Here is a 24,893-nt window from a genome sequence, read left to right on the forward strand (position 1 = left end):
CTTTTGCCTGTTATTTATTTGGATTATTTGTCTTCCTGATGTTGAGTTGTGTAGTTCTTTATATATTTTGGAAATTAGCCTCTTGTAAGATATATCATTGGCAAATATGTTCTCCCATACAAGGGTTCTCTTTTCTTTTTGTTGATTTTTTTATATGCAGAAGCTTTTTAATATGATATAGTTCAATTTGTTTATTTTTTCCTTTGTTTCTCTTGCTCCAATAGATATATCAACAAAAATATTGCTATGAGAGATGTCTGAGATTTTGCTGTCTGTGTTTTTTCTATGACTTTTATGGTTTCTTGACTTACTTTTAAGATTGTGTATAGTATAGGTTGGTGGTCTAGTTACATTTTTCATGTACCTGTCCAATTTTCCCAACACCATTTATTGAAGAGACTATCTTAACTCTATTGTATGCTCTTGCATCCTTTATCAAATACAAATTGGCTACAAAGGTATGCATTTCTTTCTAGTCATCTTATTGTGTTCCATTGATCTATATGCTCGTTCTTATGCCAAAACCAGGCTTTTATTTCGTTTTTATTACAATGGACTTGTAGTATAGTTTGTTATAAGGTATTATAATACCTCCAACTTTGTTCTTTTTTCTCAAAATCACTGAGGCTATTCAGGGTCTTTTTTGGTTCCATATAAATTTTTAGAGTATTTACTCTAGATCAGTGAAATACACCATCGGTATTTTAATGGCAATTTTGTTGAATCTATAGATTACTTTGGGTAATATGGACATTTTAATGGTGCTAATTCTTTCTATTCATGAACACAGGATATGCTTCAACTTATTTGTATCTTACTCAATTTCTTTCTTCAATGTCCTATAGCTATTTTTAGTATAGATCTTTTTACATTTTGGTTAAATTTATTCCTAGGTACCTTATTTTTTGTTGCCACATTACTAAAGGAGATTGTTTTCTAAGTTTCCCTATCTGGTAGTTTATTATTGGTGTATAAAAATGCCACTTATTTTTGAATATTGATTTTATATTCTTAAATATGTCATATTCATTAATTAGACCTAGCAACTATCTGGTGGAATCTTTAATTTCTTCTATGTACAATATCATGCCATCTGCAAATAATGACAGTTTTATTTTCTTTTTTCCATTTTGGATGCTTTTTTGTTTGTCTGTTTGTTTGTTTGTTTGCTCTTTTTTGATTGCTGAGCCTAGGACTTCCAGTACTATGTTGAATAAGAGTGGTGAAAGTGCATACCCTTGTCCTTGTCCTGACCTTAAAGGAAGTGATTTTAGTTTTTTCCCATTGAGTATGATATTAGCTGTAGAGTTTCTATGTCTGGATTTTATTATGGTAAGGTATGACATGTCCATCCCCACTTTGCTGAGAGTTTATTATCATAAATGGTACTGAATTTTATTGAGTGCTTTCTCTGCATCCATTGATAAGGTCAAGTGATTTTTATCTTTTGTTGTGTTTATGTGATGTGTTACATTTATTGATTTGCAAATATTGTACCAACTTTGCATCCCCAGGACATATTCCACTTGATCACAATGTATGATCTTTTTTTATGTATTGCTGGACCTGGTATGCTAATTGTTGAAAATTTTAGTCTCTATCTTCATAAGGGATAATAGCTTATACTTATCCTTCATGGCCATATATTTATCTTGTTTTAAAATGAGGACAATGCTGGCCTTGTAAAAAGAGCTTTCAAATCTTTCCTGCTCTTGAATTTTTTGGTATAGTTGAGAAGAATAGGTCTTAGTTCTTTTCGACTGTTGGTAAAATTTGCCTCTGAAGCCACATTGTCTAAGACTTTTCTTTGCTGTGTGTTTTTTATTATTACTTCAATTTCATTAGTTGTAAACAGTTTATTCAGGTTTTCTGATTCTTCCTAATACAGTTTTGAAGTTGTATATTTCTAGGAATTTGTACATTTCTCCTAGGTTTTCCAATGTGTTGGCACACTGTTCATAGCATTTTATTAAAATTCTTTGTATATCAGTGTTCTCAATTGTTCCTTCACCTCTTTCATTTCTAATTTTATTAATTTGGGTCCTCTATTTCTCCTGATGAAACTTGTTACAGGTTTGTCAATCTTGTTTATCTTTTAAAAGAACCAACTCTTAGTCTCACTTATCTTTTTATCTCTTAGTCTCTATGTCATTTATTTCTGCTCTGATCCGTATTAATTTCTTCCTTCTAATTTCTCTAGGATTTATTTGTTGTTCTCTTTGTTTCAGTTCTTTTTGTTGTAGGTTACATTTTTTAAAATTGTTGTTCAAGTACAGTTGTCTCCATTTCACTACACCATGGGCTCTGGCCCCCACACATTCCTGCCTCACACTCTTGAACCTATGCCTTTGGCTTTGTCAATGTGTCCTTTATGCATGTCCCTTGACAACTCTCCTCTTGTTTTCTCCCATTATCCCTTTTTCCAGTCCCCTCTGGTTACTGTCAGTTTGTTCTTTATTTCAGTGTCTGTGATTATATTTTTCTTGCTTGTTTGTTTTATTGATTAGGTTCCACTTATAAGTGAGATCATATGCTATTTGTTTTTCACCACCTGGCTTATTTCACTTAGCATAATGCTCTCCAGTTCTATCCATGCTGTCACAAAGTGTGGGGGCTTCTTCTTTTTTTCTGCTGCATAGTATTCCATTGTGTAAATGCACCAAAGTTTTCTGATGTATGTGTTTACTGTCAAGCACTTAGGTTGCTTCCAGTTCTTGGGCATTGTAAATTGTGCTGCTATGAACATTGGAGTGCACAGGTTCTTTTGAATTGGTGTTTCAGGATTCTTAGGGTATAACCCTAGAACTGGTATTGCTGGGGTAAAAGGCAGTTCCATTTTCAGTTTTCTGAGGAAATTGCATGCTGTTTTCCACAATGTCTGCACAAATCTGCATTCCCATCAACAGTGTACTAGGGTTCTCTTTTCTCCACAACCTTCCAGGCACTTGTTGTTTGTTGATTTCTTTATGATAGCTATTCAGACCAATGTGAAGTGGTATCTCATTACGGTTTTAATATGCATCTCTCTGATGGCTTGTGATGCTGAGCATCCTTTCATATGTCTCTGGGCCCTCTGTATGTCCTCCTTGGAAAAGTGTCTGTTCAGGTCCTTTGACCATTTTTTTAAATAGGGTTGTTTGTCTTCCTGGAGTAGAGTCATATGAGTTCTTTATGTATTTTGGAGATCAAACTCTTGTATGAGGTATCATTTGCAAATATGTTTTCCTATACAGTTGGTTCCCTTTTCATTTTCCTGATTATTTTTAGCCATGCAGAAGCTTTTTATTTAATAAGGTCTTGTTTGTTTATTCTCTCCTTTATGTCCCTTACTCTAGGGCAGGAGTGTCAAAGTCATTTTTCCTGAGGGCCACATCAGCCTAGAAGATGCCTTCAAAGGACCAAATGTAATTTCAACTCCTTAACAGTTAAGGAGTAGTTACATTTACACAGCCCTAAAATTACATTCAGCCTTTTGAAGGTAACTTGAAGCTGATGTGGCCCTGGGTGAAAATGAGTTTGAGACCCCTGCTATAGAGGATATATTGATGATTATATTACTGCATAGAATATCTAAGATTTTCCTGCCTATGTTCTCCTCTAGGACTTTTACCATGTCATGACTTATATTTAAGTCCTTTATCTACCTTGAATTTATTTTATGCATGGAGTAAGGTGGTGATTGAGTTTCATTTTTTTGCATGTAGCTGTCCAGATATCCCAGCACCATTCTTTCAAGAGGCTATTTTTACTCTATGTTATGCTTCTGCTCCCTTTAAAAGGCATCTGAATAGGAAAGGAGGAAGAAAAACTGTCACTGTTTGCTGATGAAATAATAATGTACATAGAAAACCCTATAGCTCCATAAAAAAAAACTCCTTGATGTAGTAAGTAAATTTGACAAGACAGCAGGCTTCAAAGACAACATTTAGAAATAGAATGTATTTTTATACACCAACAATGAAGTATCAGAATCAGAAAGGAAAAATCCATTTCCTATAGCAATAAGAAAAATAAAGTACCTAGGAATAAACTTAGCAAGGAGGTAAAAAACCTATACTTAGAAAACTACACAACACTGCAGAAAGAAATTAAGGAAGACACAAATAAATGGAAGCATATACAGTCTTCATGGATTGGAAGAATTAATGCCATTAAAATGTCCATATTAACCAAAGCAATTTATAGATTCAATGCAATCCCCATTAAAATACCCATGACATATTTGACAGATATTGAACAAACATTTCAAAAATTTATATGAAACCATAAACAACACCGAATAGCCATGGCAATTTTTAGAGAGAAAAACAAAGTAGGGGGGATCACAAAACCTGATATCAAATATACTAAAATGCTGCTGTATCCAAACAGTATGGTACTGGCAGAAGAACAGACAGACAGACCAATGGAACAGAATAGAGAGCTCAGAAAAAATCCCACATCTCTATGGTGTAGGTTAGATTGTTATTTGATTTTTTTTCTTGGTTTCTTGAGAAAGGACTTGAATGTTATAAACTTCCCTCTCCAGACTCTTTTATCTGTGTTCAATAGATTTGGGGATTATGTATTCATTTTCATTTGTTTCCAAGTAATTTATGATTTCTTCCTTGATATCATTGGTAACCCATTCATTGTTTAATAGCATGCTTATTGGCATTTATGTGTTTAATGCTTTTGAGTTTTTTATTAGTTGAGTTCTAGTTTTCTACAATTGTTATTCAAAAAGATGTTTAATATTATTTCACTCTTCTTGAATTTTTAAGACTTATTTTGTCGTACCATGTAGTCTGTCTTTGAGAATGTTTCATGTGCACTTGAAAAAATGTGTATTCTGCTGCATTGGGATGAATTGTTCTATAAATATCAACTAAATCCATTTTATCTGAAGCATCATTTAAGGTCACTCTGTCCTTGTTGATTTTCTTTTTGTCTTTAAGATCTATCCATTATTGACAGAGAGGTGTTCAAAACCCCTATTATGACTGTGTTGCTGTTGATCTCTCCCTTAAAGTTCACTAAAATTTTATTTATATATTTAGGTGTCCCTGTATTGGATGCATATGTGTTTATAAGTGTTATATACATTTGTTTGGTTGATTCCATTAGTAAGACATTGTAACCTTCTTGGTCTCTTGTTGTGACTTTTGTTTTCAAATCTATTTTATAGATGTGAAAATATATTTTTATCTATTTTGTTATCTATTTATCTATCCCATCTATTGTGTTTGTTTCCATTTGCATGGAATATTTCTTGTCCATGTCTTTACCTTCAAAAAGTTCAAAACTTTTCTTTTGAGGTGGGTCTCTAGCAGAGAGCATATATATGGGATATGTCTTCTTATTCATTCATCATTAAATGATCATAATATGTTTGGAAGTTATAAAAGAAGCTTTTCTTGATAAGTATCTTTTTTCTATAGGACAATATTATATTATTTTTCTGATATTTATTTGTATGCTGGTAGGCACAAGCTGGTAAGAGAAGAAGTATAACTGCTAAGCACACAATTAAACCATTTAGGAAAGAGATAAACCTGATAATGGCAGTGCACAGTAGAATTTATTTAGCATTTGGCTGTGAACTTGCTGTTTAAAACACTATATGGAGAATTTAAATTAAAACCAACATGTATTTTTAAATCTCTATGTATATCAAGTATCCTTTATTTTAAACCATATGGAATAGTTAATAGTTTGAGATACATTTTTATGTATTTCCTCTTTTAAAGTTAAAGGAAGTTTTATTGCCTTAGCTGGTGTGGCTCAGTGGATTGACTGCTGGACTGTGAAGTAAAGGGTTGCTGGTTCAATTCCCAATCAGGGCACATACCTGGGCTGCAGTCTAGGTTACCAGTAGGGGGGATTCAAGAGACAACCACACATTGATGATTCTCTCCCTCTTTTTCTTTCTCCCTTTCCTGATCTCTAATAAATAAATAAATAAATAGTAAATAAATAAAATCTTTAAAAATAAAGTAAAAAGAAGTTTTAAAATGTGTGTCAAAGGCAAGTGCATGAACCTAATAAAGGCCATACATGGCAAACTTTTAGCCAATATCATACTCCAACGTAAAAAACTAAAAGCTTTTCTACTGAAATTAAGAACAAGACAAGAACCTCCACTCTCGCCATTTATATTCAACATAGTTCTAGTAAGAGCAATCAAATAGGAAGAAGGATAAAAGACATTCAAATCAGAAAGGAAGAAGTAAAAGTGTTACTTTTTTACAGACAACATGATTCTGTGCATAGAAAATCCTAAAGACTCCACAAAAAGCAAACCTATTAGAAACAGTAAAGAAATATAGTAAAGTTGCCAGATACAATACCAGTGCAAAAAATGACTGCATTCTTTTTCTTTCTTTTTAATTATTATACACTAGCAATGAAACTTCATAGAAAGCCATTAAAAATAATTCCTTTTACAATGGCAACCAAAGAAATAAAATACTTAGTACTAAACAAAGGATGTGAAAAACTGATATCCTGAATACTACAAACCATTTTTATAACAGATTAAAAAATAATCAACAAAATGGTGAGATATTCCATAATCATGGACTAAAAGAATCAACATAATTAAAATGCCTATATTACCCAAAGCAATACACAACTTTAAGGCAATCCTCATCAAAATCCCAATGCCATTTAATTAACAAAAATAGAACAAAAAATCATCAGATTTGTATAGAACCCCCCAAAACCCCCAAAGCCAAAGCAATCTTGAGAAAAAGAATGAAGTCAAAGGTATCACACTGCTTGACTTCAAAAATTACACTGAAGAACTATGATAATCAAAATAGCATGAAATTGGCAGAAAAAGGGTCACATGGACCATAGGAACAGAATTGAGAGGACAGAAATAAAACCACATGTGTATGAGTAAATAATTTTTCACGAATGAGTAAAAAAACACACGATTAAGAAAAAAACTCTCTGGATCTTGGAAGATGGTGGCTTTGTTGGAGGGAGCATAAGCCCCTTCCTCTATACAGGAGAGAGAAACTCACAGATCTGTGGAGGAACAGAGTAAGGGGCCTAGGATACCGCAACATGTATGAAAACAGGACATCAAAAATTATAGTGGACATTGAAAAACCAGATGGCGAGGAGACTGCTTCAGGATTATAAGGACCCAGGGATTAGAGCTGGAACCAGGGAGGTTGCAGCCCCCAGGCCCAGTGCTCGAGGGTCTGCCTCAGGGCACCCAGGAGAGCTGAGTCACTGCTCCCCAACAGGGATTGGGCATCACCATGGGAGGCCTTGTTGCCTGAAGGCACAGAGAGGGGAGTGAGACTGGGAGGCAGTCATACAAGGGCTGCGAGCACCAATGCATAGCCCTGGGAAGGGTGAGTTCACCAGCCTGCATGACCAAGGGTAGCCTGGCTGTGCGCCCATGCACCCAACCCGGTGAGAGTGTGGTTCTGTGGAAGACCCAGACCCCACAGCCCTGAACAAGGAAAGGGCACAGGTGTTCAAGGGTTTCTGGAGCCTGTGGTGGTGAACTCGGGAGAGTGTATGCCCCTTCAGGATTCCTGACTTTTTTGCTGTGAACTGGGAAAGGATGTGGTGCTTTGAGGGTTCCTGGAGCCCACAGCGGGGAAATTGGGGGAAGAGTGCAACCCCTCACGATCCCCAGAGCTGACACCGTGAATCCACAAAAGACACGGGTGCTTCCTGAAAACATAGAGCCCACCCAGTGAAATTTGGGGGAAGGATGCAAGCCCTTGCAATCCCCAGAGCTTGCACAGTGAACCCAGAAAAGACCCAGGTGCTCTGCAAGGCCCCAGAAAAATTTTCCCTGGAGACCAGGTAAATTGCGGCAGTGAGCTTCAGAGAGCATGCTTAGGAGTGCCCATACCCACACCCAGGGTCTTGCAGGAAGGCACAGAATGGGCTCTGGGAAGAGCTCCAGGCTAGCCCTGGGGACAGTACTTGAGAAACTGACTGACTTCTTACTGGGAAGAGTGAAAAGCACTCGAAACACCCATCAGCCTGCAAAGCCAGCAAGACCAGAAAAACTGGTTTAGCCAGTTAGAAACCAAAAATAAGTGTGTTTTTGTCTGTTTTGTTTTTTGTTTGTTTGTTTTTGTCTGTTGTTTGTTTGATTTTATCTTGTTTTTAAGTGACTTTTTATTTTTTAATTCTTCTTATAATTATATCTATCAATTACATATGTTTCTCTCTCTTTCACCCTAGTATTATTCCTTCCACTCCAAATTTATCTCCCCTTCAATCCATCTTCTGTTTTTCTCCCTTTTTATTTTGAGCCTGCAGGTTACTGCAAATTTGTATTATCTTTCTCTTACTTTTATGACATTTTTTTTATTTTAATAGTATTTTGGTATTCTTTTTCTTTCTGTATAATCTTCTTTGCTTGGCTGGTTATACTGTTGTTTGATAGGTTCCCCCTGTTATCTCATTCACAGTGTATTGATAATTTACTATCCTTCATTTGTGTTCCATTAGTACACAACTCATGGTTCTATACTCTTTATTCTTGTTATCTAGATCTCATAGATTGTGCCACATGATTGTTGCTTTAATATTACTGTAAATAAGACCTAGTTCATACAATTGTAAATACTACACAACACCCCTCCCAGATCTCAGCCCACTTCGCAATTTCCTGAACTCTATTATTGTGGAAGTTGTTTCTATTCTTTTACACACTACTCCTATTTACTATTCTTTATTACCACCCTACCTCAGAATCTGACCTCCCACAGCCTCATAGCTTTCTAGATCCAACTAACAATCCTTCCCTCCCAATAAGAGTCCTATCTTCTTTCTATCCTTTCTAAAACATGGCTAGTGGGGTGGAAGATCACGGTTAACACTATATGTAGCCAAAAGATCTCTTATCTCTTCTCTACTGGTGGCTACTATAAATATCATAGGATACTGTCTTCCTGTCTTAAACCATTTTGCCTTACTCCTAAAACTGATCACAAAAAAGAGTAGGGGGGAGCTGAGAACACCAGGATACATGAAGGAGACTGCACCAGTGAATCTTACAGGTATTCCACCAAAAAAGCTCACACCATAATTACAGGGAACCAGAACAGAGCAATTTAAGAAACAGAGGCTAACAAGAAGAGCCTCAAGAACAATGAGAATAAAAAGAAACAATCCCCAATAAAGGAAAAGGAGGAAGCCTCAGAAAGAATGTTAAATGAAGTAGAGGCAACTCAACTATCAGATATTGAATTGAAAACAATGATTATCAGGAAGCTCAATGAACTCACAAGAGCTACCAGAAATTACAGGAAAGCTACAACTCTCTCACTGCAAACTATATCAACATGAGAAAGGAAATACAAACTATCAACAAGGGTCAAAAGGAAATGAAGAATACAATTTCTGAACTGAAGAACACAGTAGAAGGAATGAAAAGCAGGATCTATGAAGTAGAGGATCAGGTAAGCAAATTGGAGGACAAAGTAGAAAAAAACACCTAGAAAAAGCAAGAAAAGGAAAAGAGGCTCAGAAAGAATGAGAAGGATTAAGAGAAATTCAAGATCATATTAAACATAATATTATCCATATAATAGGGATACCAGAAGGAGAAGAAGAAGAGCAAGGGATAGAACACCTATTTGAAACAGTAATGATGGAAAACTCCCCTAATTTGATGAGAGAAAAAGTCACACAAATCCAGGAAACACAGAGAATCCCAATCAAGAGAAATGCAAAGAGGCCCACCTCAAGACACATCATAATTAAAATGGCAAAATTTCAAGACAAAGAGAGAATCTTAAAGGCAGCAAGGGAAAAACAGGAAGTGACATACAAGGGAGCCCCAATAAGGATAACAGCTGACTTCTCAATGGAAACAGATTAAGCCAGAAGAGAATGGAAAGAAATATTCCAAGTAATGAGAACCAGAGGTCTGCCACCATGGCTACTTTACCCAGCAAGGCTCTCAATCAAAATAGAAGGCCAACTAAGAAGCTTCCCAGACAAAAGAAGGCAGAGAGAATGTTCTTCCACCATTCCAACTCTGCAAGAGATGCTAAAGGGACTGCTTTAAGGAAAAAAAGGAAAAGACACATAGAGAGAAACACACATACTTAAATGGCAGTGAATCAATACCTATCAATAATAACCTCAAACATAAATGGATTAAATGCTCCAATCAAAAGACATAGAATAGTTGAATGTATAAGAAAACATGACCCAGACATATGCTGCTTACAAGAGACCCATCTAAGGATAAAAGACCTACACTGGCTGAAAGTGAAGGGCTGAAACATATTTTCCAAGCAAACAGACAGGAAAAAAAAAAGCCTGGGTAGCAATACTCATAACACACAAAATAGACTTCAAAAAAAAAGTCCATAAAGAGAGACCCAGAAGGTCACTTTATAATACTCAAGGGAAGAATCCACCAAGAAGACATAAATATTGTAAATATATATGCACCCAACATAGGAGCACTCAAATACATAAAGAAAATCTTAGAGGACTTCAAGAAAGATATGGACAGCAACACAATTATAGTGGGGGATTTTAACACCCCACTGTCAAAAATGGTCAGATCTTCCAAACAAAATATCAACAAATATATTGAAGCATTGAACAATATCCTAGATAAAATGGATTTAACTGATGTACACAGAGCCCTCCATCCCAAAGAAGCTAAATACAAAGTGTTTTTGAATGTACACGGAACTTTAAGGATCAATGAATCCAGGAGATGGTTCTATGAAAAGATAAACAAAATCAACAAGCCTTTAAGCAGACTCATCAAGAACAAAAGAGAGAAAACCCAAATAAACACAATCAGAAATGAATGAGGAGGGATTACAACAGATACCACAGAAATACAAAGCATTGTAAGAAATTACTATGAAGAACTGTATGCCAAGAAATTTGAAAACCTAGGAGAAATGGACAAATTTCTATAAAAATATAATCCTCCAAAACTCAATGAAGAAGAAGCAGAAAACATGAATAGACCAATAACAGCAAAAGAAATTGAAGAAGTAATCAAGAAACTCTCAACACACAAAAGCCCTGGACCAGATGGTTTCACAGGAGAATTCTACAAAGCATTTAAGGAAGAGCTAACCCCTACCCTTCACAGACTATTCAAACAAAATCCAGAAAAATAGAAGACTCCCAAACTCTTTTTATGAGGCCAAAATCATCCTAATTCCAAAACAAGATAAAGACACAATAAAGAGAGAAAATTTCAGTCCAATATCGCTGATGAACATTGATGCTAAATCCTCAACAAACTACTGGCAAACCGCATCCAACAATACATTAAAAAGATCATACACAATGACCAACTGGGATTCATCCCAGGGATGCAAGGATGGTTCGATATTTGCAAATCAGTAAATGTAATACAGCACATAAAAAAAAAGCAAAGTCAAAAATCACATGATCATATCAATAGATGTAGAAAAAGCATTTGATAAGGTACAGCACCCATTTATGATAAAAAAACACTCAGCAAAGTGGGAATACAGGGAGCAATCCTCAACATAATAAAGGCCATATATGAGAGACCTACAGCCAATATCATACTCAATGGGAAAAAATTTAAATCTTTTCCACTAAGTTCAGGAACAGGACAAGGCTGTCCACTTTCACCACTTCTATTCAATATAGTACTAGAAGTTTTAGCCACAGCGATCAGATAAGAAAAAGAAATAGAAGGCATCCAAATCTGAAAGGAGGAAATATAACTGTCACTGTTGGCAGATGACATGATAGTGTACATGGAAAATCCTATAGACTCCACCAAAGAACTGCTTGACCTAATAAATGAATTTGGCAAAACAGCCGGATACAAAGTCAATATCCAGAAATCAAAGGCATTTCTGTACACCAACAATGAAACAGAAGAAGCAGAAATCAAGAAACAAATCCCACTTGAAATAGCAAAAAGAAAAATAAAATATCTAGGAATAAACCTAACCAAAGAGGTAAAAGACCTGTATTCACACAACTACATAACACTGAGGAAGGAAATCAAGGAAGACATAAACAAATGGAAACATATACAGTGTTCATGGATTGGAAGAATTAACATCATCAAAATGTCCATACTACCAAAAGCAATTTACACATTCAATACAATGCCTATTCAAGTACCAATGGCTTATTTTACAAACATAGAACAAACACTTCAAAAATCTATATGGAGTAATAAATGACCTTGAATAGCTGCTGCAATTTTGAGGAAAAAGAGTGAAGTAGGAGGGATCACAATACCTGATACTAAACTATACTACAAGGCCACTATAATTAAAACAGCCTGGTACTGGCATAAAAACAGGCATGTGGACCAATGGAACAGAACAGAGAGCCCAGAAATAAACCCAAGTCTCTGTGGTCAATTAATATTTCACAAAGTGGGCAGCAACATAAAATGGAGTAAAAATATCCTCTTCAATAAATGGTGTTGGGAGAACTGGACAGCTATGTGCAAAAAAATTAAACTTGAGCACCAACTTACATCTTACACAAAAATAAATTCAAAGTGGATAAAAGACTTAAATATAATTCATGACACCATTAAATTTCTAGAGACAGGAAATCTCAGATATTTCACACAGCAACATTTTCACTGATATGTTCCCTAGATCAAGGGACATAAATGGAAGAATAAACAAATGGGATCTCATCCTAATAAAAAGCTTCTGCACAGCTAAAGAAAACAGTATCAAACTAAAAAGAGAACCAAATGTATGGGAAAACATGTTTGCTAATGATACCTCAGACAAGGGTTTAATTTCCAAAATATGCAAAGAATTTATATGACTCCACTCTAAGAAGACAAGCAACCCAATTAAGAAATGGGCAAAGGACTTGAACAGACACTTCTCCAAGGAGGACATACAGAAGATCCAAAGACACATGAAATGATGTTCAATATCACTAGCAATTAGAGAGATGCAAATTAAAACCACAATGAGATACCACTTCACACCAGTTGGAATGACCATCATAAACAAAGCAACAAGCCACCAGTGTTGGAGAGGTTGTGAAGAAAAGGGGACCCTAGTGCACTGTTGAAGGGACTGCAGACTGATACAACCACTGCGTAAAACAGTATGGAACTTCCTCAGAAAACTAAAAATGGATCTGTCTTTTGACCCAGCAATTCCACTGCTGGGACTATATCCTAAGAACCCTGAAACACCAATCCAAACGAACCATTGCACCCCAAATATTCATAGCAGCACAATTTACAATAGCTAAGTGCTGGAAGCAACCTAGATGCCCATCAGTAAATGAATGGATCAAAAAACTATGGTACATTTACACAATGGAATTCTATGCAGCGGAAAGAAAGAAGGAGCTCCTACCCTTTGCAACAGCATGGATGGATCTGGAAAGCATTATGCTAAGCAAAATAAGCCAGGCAGTGAAAGACAAATCCCATATGATCTCACTTTTAACAGGAACCTAAACAACAAAACAAAGGAACAAGCAAAATATAGTCAAAGACACTGAAATAGAGGACAGGATGACAGTGACCAGAGGGAAGAGAAGAGGGAATTTCAGGAGAGAATGGGAAGGGTTTACGGGAACAAATTTAAAGGACACATGGACAAAAACTAGGGGGAGCGTGGTAGTGGGAGGGAAGTGGGGAGGAATGAATGGAATGGGAGTAAAATGGAGAAAACTGTACTTAAACAATGATTAAAATTTAAAAAAAGGAATGCAGAAGTTTTACATACAAAAAAGAAAAAGAAAAAAGTCTCTTCTGTAAGTGGTGGTAAGAAATGCAAAAGAATGAAACTAGACTACAGTTTGTCCCCATGTACAAAAGTTAATTTGAAATTGATGAAAGACTTAAATTTAAGATCTGAAATAATTAATTACATAGAAGAAAACATATTAATCTTATGGACCATGTTTACAGAAAACATTTTATAAATTTTACCCCAAAAAATCAAGGGAAGGAAAGGCAAAAAAAGCAACAGGACCAAATTAAATTAAAAGTCATTTGCACAGCAAAAGAAAGTGTCCAAAGAAAAAGCATCCATACAAATGGGAGATATTATTTGTAAATGATAGCTTTGACAAGGGGTTAATATTCAAAATATATGAAGAATTCATACAACTCAATACCAAATAATCATTCCCATTTAAAAAATGAGCAAAGGGCCTGAACAGACACCTCTCTCAATAAAACATACAAATGGCCAATGCATATATAAAAATATGTTCAACTTCACCAGCTGTTAGAGAAATAAAAATCAAAACTATAATGAAATTCCACCACCAAGCTGTTAGAATTGCTATTATTAACAAAACAAGGAATAACAACAATTGAAAAGGTTGTGTGAAAAGGGAACCTTCATTCACTTCTGGTGGGAATGTAAACTGGTATAGCCATTATGGAAGTCAATATGCTGAACCTCAAAAAATTAAAAATAGAATTACTATATGACCCAGTATTCTTTCTCCTGGGTATCTACCTGAGAAACCCAAAAGCATTAGTTCTCAAAGATATATATATATACTCCTTTGTTCATTGCACCATTATTCATGGTGGCCAAGAAATGGAGACAACAAAAGTGTTTTTCAATAGAAGATTGTATAAAGGAGATCTGGTACACATAAATAATGGGATACTACTCAGTCATAAGGAAAGATGAAGTACTGCCATTTGAGAAACTACTAATAGACACCAGAATATTGTGCTAAGAATATTATGCTAAGAGGAAAAAGTTAGCCAGAAATAACTAAAAACCATATGATTTCACTTACATGAGGGGTACCCCCAACACCTGGAATTTATTTATAAAAAAAGTATGTGTTTATCATGCCCTGGCTGGCATAGCTCAGTGGATTGAGCTCCGGCTGTGAACCAAAGCATCAGAAGTTTGATTCCCACTCAGGGTACATGCCTGGGTTGCAGGCCATGGCCCCCAGAAACCACACATTGATGTTTCTCTCTCTCTCTCTCCCCCTCTCTCTCTCTCTCTCTCTCTTTCTCCCTCCCTTCCCTCTCTAAAAGTAAATAAATAAAGATCTTTAAAAATTATGTGTTTATCCTTACATGTTTAAACATAAGTAACCTTCAAAGTACTCTCCATTTGATGCAATACACCTATCAAGATATTGTTTCCACTGCTCAAAAGAATTTTTCAACATATCAATTTTGATTCCTTTTAGTGTTTCTGCTGCTTTTTTTTCACCTCTTCCATATCTGCAAAATGTTTTTCCCTTTTAAGACTTTCTTCATAAGGGGACACATACAAAAAAAAAGTTTCTCAGGGTGAGATTTTATAAATGGTGAGAATGGGGCATGAGGGTCATGCTGTTTTGGGTCAAAAACTGCTGAATACTCAGCATTGTGTGGGCAGGTGTGCTTTTAACCCACCATGAAATGGGCATACACACTGAAAGTCATACACCATTACCCACCATGAAATGCGCATACACACTGAAAGTCTTAAAAAAAATTCACCGAAGCTAAATGCAGCCTCCTATAATAATGCCAGCTGATATACTGATACAAATGGGTACTAGAAACACTCATCTAGTGAGGAAGCCTGTACTACAGGGGTTCCACCAGCTAGAAGATAATCCCATTTTTTGGGCCCCCGCTTTGTATGTGGGATATCAAACTGAAACTCATAGATACAGACAACTGTATGGTGGTTACCATAGGGAAGGAAGGAAAAGGTATGTGGGGAATATGGGGCCTAAATATGTGGTGAAAGTAGATGGTTTGACTTTGGTGGTGGTCCCAGAATGCAATGTACAGATCATGTATCATAGAAATGTACATTTGAAACCTATATGATCTTTTCTGTAAATGTACCATAATTTTTTGATCCACTCATTCACTGATGGACACTTAGGTTGCTTCCAACACTTGGATATTGTAAATTGTGCTGCTATGAACATTGGGGTGCATAGGTTCTTTAAATTTTCTGTTTCAGGATTCTTAGGGTATAATCCCAGCAGTGATATTGCCAGGCTAATAGAATACTATGCAGCAGAAATTAAGAAGGAGATCCTACTGTTTGTGACAGCATGGATGAATCTCGAGAGCATTATGCTAAGTGAAATAAGCCAGGCAGTGAAAGACAAATACCATATGATCTCACCTGTAAGCAGAACCTAATCAACAAAATAAATAAGCAAGAAAAATATAACCAGAGACATTGAAATAAAGAACAAATTGACAGTAACTGGACTGGAGGAGTGAGAGGGATAATGGGGGAAATAGGGGAAGAGTTGTCAAGGAACATCTTTAAAGGACACATGGGGAAAGCCAAAGGGGTGTAGGATTGAGGGTGGGAAGCAGGGAAGTGGGTGTAGGGGAGTAGTGGGGGGTAAATTAAAAGAACTGTACTTGAACACCATTAAAATTTCAAAAAAAATAAAAACCTATATGATTTTGTTATCTAATGTTATCCAAAATATATAATAAAAACTCAAAAAGGAAGTTTTAAAGAAAGACATGTAGAAAAGAAGAGTTCATTGTACAGGACTATAATTATTTCTAGGTTATTTTAGTGGAGATAGAGCATTTATGTTTTTAAAAGAAAAATGAATCATTATAGTGTTATTTTCCATATAAATAAAAATTGTTTTTGAAATATCTAAATTTTATACTTATAAAACTCATAGAACAAATTTGTTTTTAATAATATTTACAAAATACATTTGTTATACTATATACTATATATGCACATATGCACTATATAGTTTGTATTCATATACCCTATGTATACATTATGTGAATAGGTACAGAAATATATTATATGCATTCATATATGCATATATTATATTTATGTGTATATATATTCTATTTGAAATGGATGTATATGTATTTTCAACTCTGCATATATCCTCTTCTCTGTATATATCTCTGAATCTGGATATATCCAATCACATCTATATATACATGACTTAATCTAAATATACTACCATGTGTATTTGTATCTACACACATGAAAATGATTTATATTGTATATATGTGAAAAATACTAATATCAATATATTACTACCAAATTAGCTGTTAATTAATCATATGTTAATTTGCATTCTGCATGTAAATGTTTGTTATTTTTTTTAATTACAGTTTACATCATTATTATTTTGTATTAGCTTTAGGTGTACAACATAGTGGTCAGTGATAATACACTTTCAGATACACTCCTGACACTATACATTGTTATTACCATTTCATCAACTATATTCCTTATGCTTTACCTTAGATCCCTGTGACCATTTTGCAACTGCTAATCTGTACTTCCTAATTCCTTCACCTCTTTCACTCAGCCCAGCAATCCCCTCCCCTCTGATAACCCTCCATTTATTCTCTTTATCTATGAGTCTGTTTCTATTACGTTTGTTAATTTTGTCCTTCAGATTCCACATGTAAGTTAAATCATATTATACTTGTATTTTATTCCCTGACTTATTACTTAACATAATACCCCCTGGGGTGATCCATGCTGTTATAAATGATAAGATTTCATTATTTTTATGGTTAAGTAATATTTCATTATATGCATGCACCACCATGTTTTAACCATCTATGTGTTGATACACAAGCACTTGGGTTGCATCTGTATCTTGGCTATTGTAAATAACACTACAATAAACATAGTGGTATATATATATATATATATATATATATATATATATATATATATATATATATATACTTTCATTTTAGTGTTTTAAGATTTATTGAATATGTACCCAGCATTGAAGTCACTGGGGCATAGCCAGATTCATTTCTAATTTTTTAGGACCCTTCACGCTGTTTTCCATAGTGACTGTACCAATTTGCATTCCAACAGTGCACAAGCATTCCCTTTTCTCCACATCCTCAGTAACACCTGGTGTCTGTTCATTTATTGAAGTTAATGATTCTAGAAGGATGGGGAGATATGTTACTGAGTTATTAATGTGCATCTCTCTGATAATTAGTGACATTGAGCATCTTTTCATATGTTTATTTAACATTTGCATGTTCCCTTTGGAGAAGTGCCTATTCAGGTCTTCTGTCCTCTGCCCATTTAATTGGATTTTTTTGTGAGTGTGTGTGTTGAGTTACATGAGTTCTTTATAATTTTGGATATCACCCCTTATTGAATGTATCATTGGTGAATATCTTCTTCTATTCAGTGGATTTTCTTTTTGTTGATGGTTTCCTTTGCTCTGCCAAAACTTTTTTAGTTTGATATCATCCTATTTATTCATTTCTCTTTTTTTTGTTTCCCTTGCCAGAGGAGATATATCAGAAAAAAATATTGCTAAAAGAAATGTTCAAGGTTTTACTGTATATGTTCTTTTCTAATAGTTTTATGGTTTTAAAACTTACATTCAAATCTTTAATCAATTTTGAGTTTACTCTTGTATATGTTGTAATAAGGTAGTCTACTTTTTTTATATGTATCTTTCCAATTTTCCTAACACCATTTATTGAAGAGACTGTCATTATCCCATTGTATACTCTTGCCTCCTTTGTCATATACAAGGTTGGGTAAAAGTAGGTTTACAGTTGTAATATAAATAAATAATACAAACTAATACAATGATAAATAATAATACAAGAATAAACTATGTTTTGTGTACTCACAACTGTAAAACTACTTTTTCTCACCCCTGTATTAATTGACCATACAGGCATAAGTTTATCTCTGGGTTCTCTATTGTTTCATTGATCTATGTGTCTGTTTTTATGCCAGTACCATGCTGTTTTCATTATTATAGCCTTATAATATAGTTTGATATCAGGTAGTATGATACCTCTAACTCTGTTCTTCTTTCTCAAGGTTGCTCTGGTTATTTGGGGTCTTCTGTGTTTCCATGTAAATTTTTGATTATTTGTTCTAGTTCTATAAAAAATGCCATTGGTGTGTGTTAATACCTTATGAACAGAGTCTGTGCCTACTTTTATCAACTATGGGCCAAGGTTCTAGCACATTGTCTGGCACATATATATATATATATCCATATATATATATGGATTTGTTATTTACAAATTTATTAAATCTAGTGGTTTGCAACTTGTGCTTCATTTTGAACTCATCTGGAAAGCTTGTTTATTTACTTTTTTAATATCCATGCTTGGGTTCCATTCCAGACAATTAATTCAGAGTAGCTGAGAGACAGGCTCAGGCACTGCTACTGGTAAAGCTTTCTAGGTAATTCAGATGTACAATGCTTGGATGAGAACTAGGAATCTACAGTCTGCTTGTATCTGTGTTTAATTTCCACTGAGAGCCATGTTCGGCCTAGACAAGGGAGGGAAGGCTGCCATCTCTGGGAGATATGATGGTAGATGAACTCTAGGCCACTGCATTCCACCTCTATGACTATGTCTCTCACATGGCCTTCCTAATGTAGACTCTGGTTGAGAGGAGGAGGACAGGGCTCTACATACACTCTGAAGCCCTTGACTTGGGTACCCAGAATCTGCTCTGATCAGGACAATTGTAATACATTGGATCAGAAACATCTGTGTCCTGTCAATATCTGTTTATTATGGAAGGATCTGGCCTAAAATCAGACTCACAGCTTCTCCAGAAACTGCCAAGGAACTATAAGACAGTAATGATTTTCTAATACTGCACAGTTGAGTGGGACAAAGCAACCTTGCCTTTGGATATCCTGTTGGAGACTGCATTACAATTTGCCTACCTGTGGTTTTCCCTGAAATCACAAGTGGACCTCCTTGCTCCAGAGCAATGCTCCACTCTGAAGTGAGAAGGCTCTTTTTATATGCCCATCTCTTCTTAGTGTACACATGATGCTGCAAGATAGGCAATACTGGTCCACTTTGCAGGTAAAGAACTGAGATTGGGAACAGATTAACTGGCAGACATTTATAAATCTCATCAATAAATGCCATAGCTAGCATTTGAACTCTGGCTGGTAGCTTGTTTCTAAGAATGGTTACTTTTTTTAAACCTGTGTTAGTGAATCAATTTGCTGATGTGGTTGTTATGGGTAAAACCTTTGATTCGCATAAATAAGATTTTGTGTGTGTGTGTGTCTAATTTGCTTTTTATTTTTTTATTGCTCCAGACATTTTATTGTTTTATGTTTTATTTTAATTGTTGTCCAAAAGTACAGTTTTCTGTCTTTTACTCCCATCCCAGCCCAACCCCCAGCCCTCCCCACCTCCCTCCCATTTTCACCCCACTAGTTTTTGTCCATGTGTCCTTTATACTTGTTCCTTTAAACCCTTCCCCTTTTCCCCTGAAATTCCCTCCCCTCTCCCTTCGGGTCATTGTCAGCTGCATAACTAAGATTTTAATGCAATCATTTCCCTTACCTAACTCTGATTTCAGTTACAAAACTTCTCTGACCCTCAAGAACCATACTTGAAGGTAAAAGTTAATAATTCTTACCTTATTTATCATTGTGAAGACTGAAAAATGTTTATATAGGTAAAATGCCTCAAGGAGTTTTGGTACAGAGTACTCAGCAAAGGGTAACATTAGTAAAAATTATTATTAATATTATCCTGCTGGGTTTATAATTGGCTATTCTTTTTTCCTTAAAATAATATTCTTAAACTCCTTCCTCAACAAAGAAATAGCACTTGCTAACACTTAAGTTACTAACCCCATTAAATAAAAATAAAACCTGTGAAACATGGCATGAAACAATAAACAAATATAAAAATGAAATTACAAATCAAGTTCCCAAGTAATATTCAAAATTATAAATTAAAATGTCAACAAATTAAATCATTCTATAGATTATAAAAGGAATACCAATAATGCAATAACCAATTAAAACTTATTCCAGAATGCATAGCTCAACATTGAAAAAGGTTACTAATGTGATTGGTTTTGTTTATCAAAAGGAAAATACAGCTAAGAGAAATTAATTAGAACTCTAATAGAATAGTGCATCTATTAAAGTTATATACAAAATTCTTTTTCTCAAATTGAAAAAGAGTTTATAACATTTATTAGATATACAAGTATCAGACATTTAGTCTTTAAAAATTAAAACAAGTAACTATACAACTATATATATAAATATAAAAATAAAAACCAACACCAAAATTTGATTTAAATATATCTATATAGATATCTAGCATTATATTTTCTAAAGAAATTTTACATAAGAGATTAGTTAGGGGCATCTGCTCTTATTTCTATCATACACTATAAAGATATACACCCAACATTTAATCATGGGTATCTCTAGTGGGTAGGATCATATATTTCTCTATTTTCTTTCTTTTACTCAATAGTATTTTATATTTAAAAAATCAACATTTATTTTACTGTAAAATTAAAGCTATCATGGGAAAATCTTTGTAGATTTTATTTATACTTTTTATAAATATATTTATAAATATATTTTGGTAGCTGTTTATGTAATATACATTAAAATAAATCAAATGTTTTTTTAATACTTCTAAAAAGCTTCTCATGATAATCAAGGAAGAATAATGTGGGTTGGGGTAACAAGAATCAGCAAAATTTGAATATCCATTTTGTGCTGAGAGATAATTTATTTCACTGTTAGCCCCTATCTGCATTCTTCCTCTGGGTTCTGCTCTTGCACATTATCTCAGTGTACAGAGGTGCACTTTCTTCCATTTACCCATGGTGTGCTGAGTCTACACAGTGCTTTAGAAATTCCATCACCCTACTCACCAAGTCTTCGGTTGAGTTGAGCAGGGCTGTGTGTACCAGTGAGGTCTGAGGAACTGGAAAAAGCCATTGGAGAAAGCAGAGATGCTAATGGGTCATCACAGTTGTCTGAAGCAATAGGACAGAAAGAGAAAAAATTTTATCAGTGAGAGATAGTCCATAAACATAAGAATTATGCCATTATCCACCTTCATTTGTTAATTACATGCTCTCACAAGGCCAGCATTGTTTATGTTCATGTGTTGTTGCATCTACTACTCTCAACAACCTTAAAAAAGTTACATGTTTCCTGAACAATTGGAGACACTAAAAAGTTCAGAGATGTGATTTTGTCCAAGGTCACAAGACTAGAAAATAGTGCATCCAGAATTCTTATCTATATTTGTCTAATTCAAAAGCCCAATTACCCATCTATTCCTTGAATAAGCTACTTGAGAAAAGCCTTGAGTTAACAGCTATTGAGCTTATTCTGTAAGAAGGAAGATTATTAAAGAGGAAAACATTGTTAAACTACTCTCTAATATTCATGCCCTAATGACTCTTGTAATAGTTGTATCTAGAGGGACAGAACAATTTAGAATAGCTCATTCTCAACTGTGCAAAAGTCTTTTAAAAATGAGTCTCTAGTTTTAATATTTCATTTCTATTCCACAAAGTAATAGATAATAGTTCTGAACTTGTACAGTATTGAATATGATATTCACTTTAGTAGGTTATCCCCTAACCATCCAATCATATGCAGAGGATGCTGCTCTTCACAGACCATATCTGTCATGTACAAGTTTTGTAGTATTTTATTTATTTGTTTGTATTCTCTTATAGGTGACATGACCTTTGTGGAACCTTGAGAATATATCTGGTACATAATAGGCTTTTTTATAAAGTTGTATTAAAAGAATGGAATGGTGAGGGAAGGAAGGAGGAAAGGAAGGAAGGAAAGAAGGAAGGAAGGAAGGAAGGAAGGAAGGGAGAGAGGGAAAAAGGGAGGAAGGGAAGAAGAGAGGAAGGATGGATTTACATAACAGTACAAATACTCTTTTCCATTTCTTTTTCTTGTTTACAATTAATCTTGCAGGGCATTACAAAAAGATTTCATGAAATCTAGAAAAACTCCAGTCAAAAAACTTAGAAATGTGTTATTCAGTTTAAAGGTAAATTTCAAGGTATTAATAGCTTTCATAAAGACTTGATGTAACATTTTTTTAAAGAAAATAAATGAAATTTTGAGGCTGATTTCTTATATGTAAAATTCTTTTTTTCTTTTATTTTACATTTTTATTTATTTTTTATCATTTATAGTTTACCTTTACAATTATTTTGTATTAGTTTCAGGTGTGTAGTATAGTTGTTAGACAATTATATACTTACAAACTGCTCCCCCTGATATTTCCAGTACCTAACTGGCACGATACATAGTTATTACAACATTATTGACTATATGGCCTTTGCTGTACTTTACATCTCCATAACTATTTTGTGACTACCAATCTGTATTTATCAATCCCTTTACCTTTTCACCCAGTTCCCCAACCCCTTTTTCCACTGGCCCCCATCAATCTGCTTTCTGTATCTGTGAGTATGTTTCTGTTTTGTTAGTTTGTTTTGTTCTTTATTTTTTTATTGTTGTTTAAGTACAGTTGTCTCTATTTTCTCTCCACCACTCCGCCCTACTCCAGCCATCTCAACCCCCCTTTGTATTGTCCATGTGTCCTTTTAGTTGTTCCTGAAGACCCTTCCCCCTTTTTCCCACATTGCTCCCTCCCCTCTGGTAATTGTCAGTTTGTTCTTCATTTCAATATCTCTTATCCATAAAATTCTTAAAGGACAGTATTTCACCTAATTGCAGGAAAATTAATAAGAAACATAGAATTATTTTTGTTTGTTAAATGTGTTTTAAAAATAAACTAGCAAAGCATATTTTGAGTTTTATTCCCCACCACAAATATTTGAAAAATATTTTGAGGTATTTGACAAACACAGAACAGAACCAGATTCTCAGAAAAGAGAAATAACAAAAATCAAAGCAAAGCACCTCTGCAGACACAATCATTCTGAGAGTGGGAAGTGGAGCTAGACATCGCTATTCTCCTGGCATATGACGCAGGTGAGAGAAGGTGCATACACAGCTCCCACACACTTCTTTGAAAATGCAAACCTTTTACACTATATATTGGGAAACAATTTAAACAGAATGGGAATCTTGTATTTTGTTTAGGCCTGTTTTATAGTCAGAAGATAGTAGATGAGGCAAAAAACTGAAATCAATTGAACTGAGCCCTACAAGAATGTTCTATGCACATGGGCACACAGGTGCACACAGAAGACACCATGGAGTATCCTGGTCAGTGTGCAGCTGTGTGACGAGCCTCACCTATCCATATATGTAGTAACAGTTATCTTCCGATTTCAAATCGCACTGCTTCCACCACTTCTCAATAACTCACAACCCTTATGACACTCAGTTCCATAAGCAAATGTAAGATATTTTGAAGGTAATATATTGTATTATTATAGCATTTATATATTTCTTAAGCATGCTTAATGTGCAAAACCATGTAAACATTTTTATTAGATTCTTATGGCTTTTCATGTGTTACTGATGACATTTCTCTTAGTATTATACCCCTTATCCTACTTTCCCCTAAGTAGAGCTAGAAGTGACCTAATCATTTATTTTAGTTCAGTCCAATACATTTTTATAAGAACTTATTTTATGCTTGACCTTGGTTAGGAATTGGGGATAGATATGAGTAAAATTAAATCTCATAACTCAAGAAGTTCAGAGACTATTGAGAAATATAGAGATCTAAAGAAATAAATAAACCGATAGGAGAGTTCAGAAGAGTTGCACCGAAGTCACATCCAAACCAGTGAATCGGGTACCTTGCTATCCAGATGTTCAGATCTTTTCAGTCTCACTTGGCATTATGCAGTCTTCTCATTAACAAGTCACTGGCACAGGTAAAGATAACCTTCCAAAGCTCACCAGCCTTGGGACCTCAGCTGCCATTTCTCTACTGCTCATCTTCTTCTCAAATGTGCTTTCCTTATCTAAGTTTGTGGTATCAATGTTTCCATCTTGGAAATGAGTAAATCCACTAAAACAATCTGTGCTAAGAAAAGGATCCAGGGAACCCCTCTGGATGACTTTCCTCATGGAGCCTGTGTGTCAGAACAGAAGCTGCTATAGCCCATGTCTAAAATTTGTCTCTCCTGTTCCTCCTAACAGTGATAAGAGCAGGAGAGTTTCAAATCAGAAGTGAGAAAGGCCTCTCTGTT

The 24,893-nt window shown here is 34.9% G+C and overlaps 1 protein-coding gene across 1 annotated transcript in view; it reads right to left on the reverse strand.

Moving 5' to 3' along the window:
* CNTNAP5 (contactin associated protein family member 5) overlaps nucleotides 1–24,893 on the reverse strand; it is a 958,268-nt gene that overhangs the window by 732,315 nt on the left and 201,060 nt on the right. Inside the window, exon 2 of the mRNA XM_045850657.1 lies at nucleotides 21,618–21,722. Within this exon, the coding sequence (XP_045706613.1) occupies nucleotides 21,618–21,722 (105 nt within the window). The remainder of the gene's footprint in view (nucleotides 1–21,617; nucleotides 21,723–24,893) is intronic.

This window comes from Phyllostomus hastatus, unplaced genomic scaffold, assembly GCF_019186645.2.
Source record: "Phyllostomus hastatus isolate PE091 unplaced genomic scaffold, TTU_PhHast_1.1 phas_contig_84, whole genome shotgun sequence".
In the NCBI taxonomy this organism is placed as follows: Eukaryota; Metazoa; Chordata; class Mammalia; order Chiroptera; family Phyllostomidae; genus Phyllostomus; species Phyllostomus hastatus.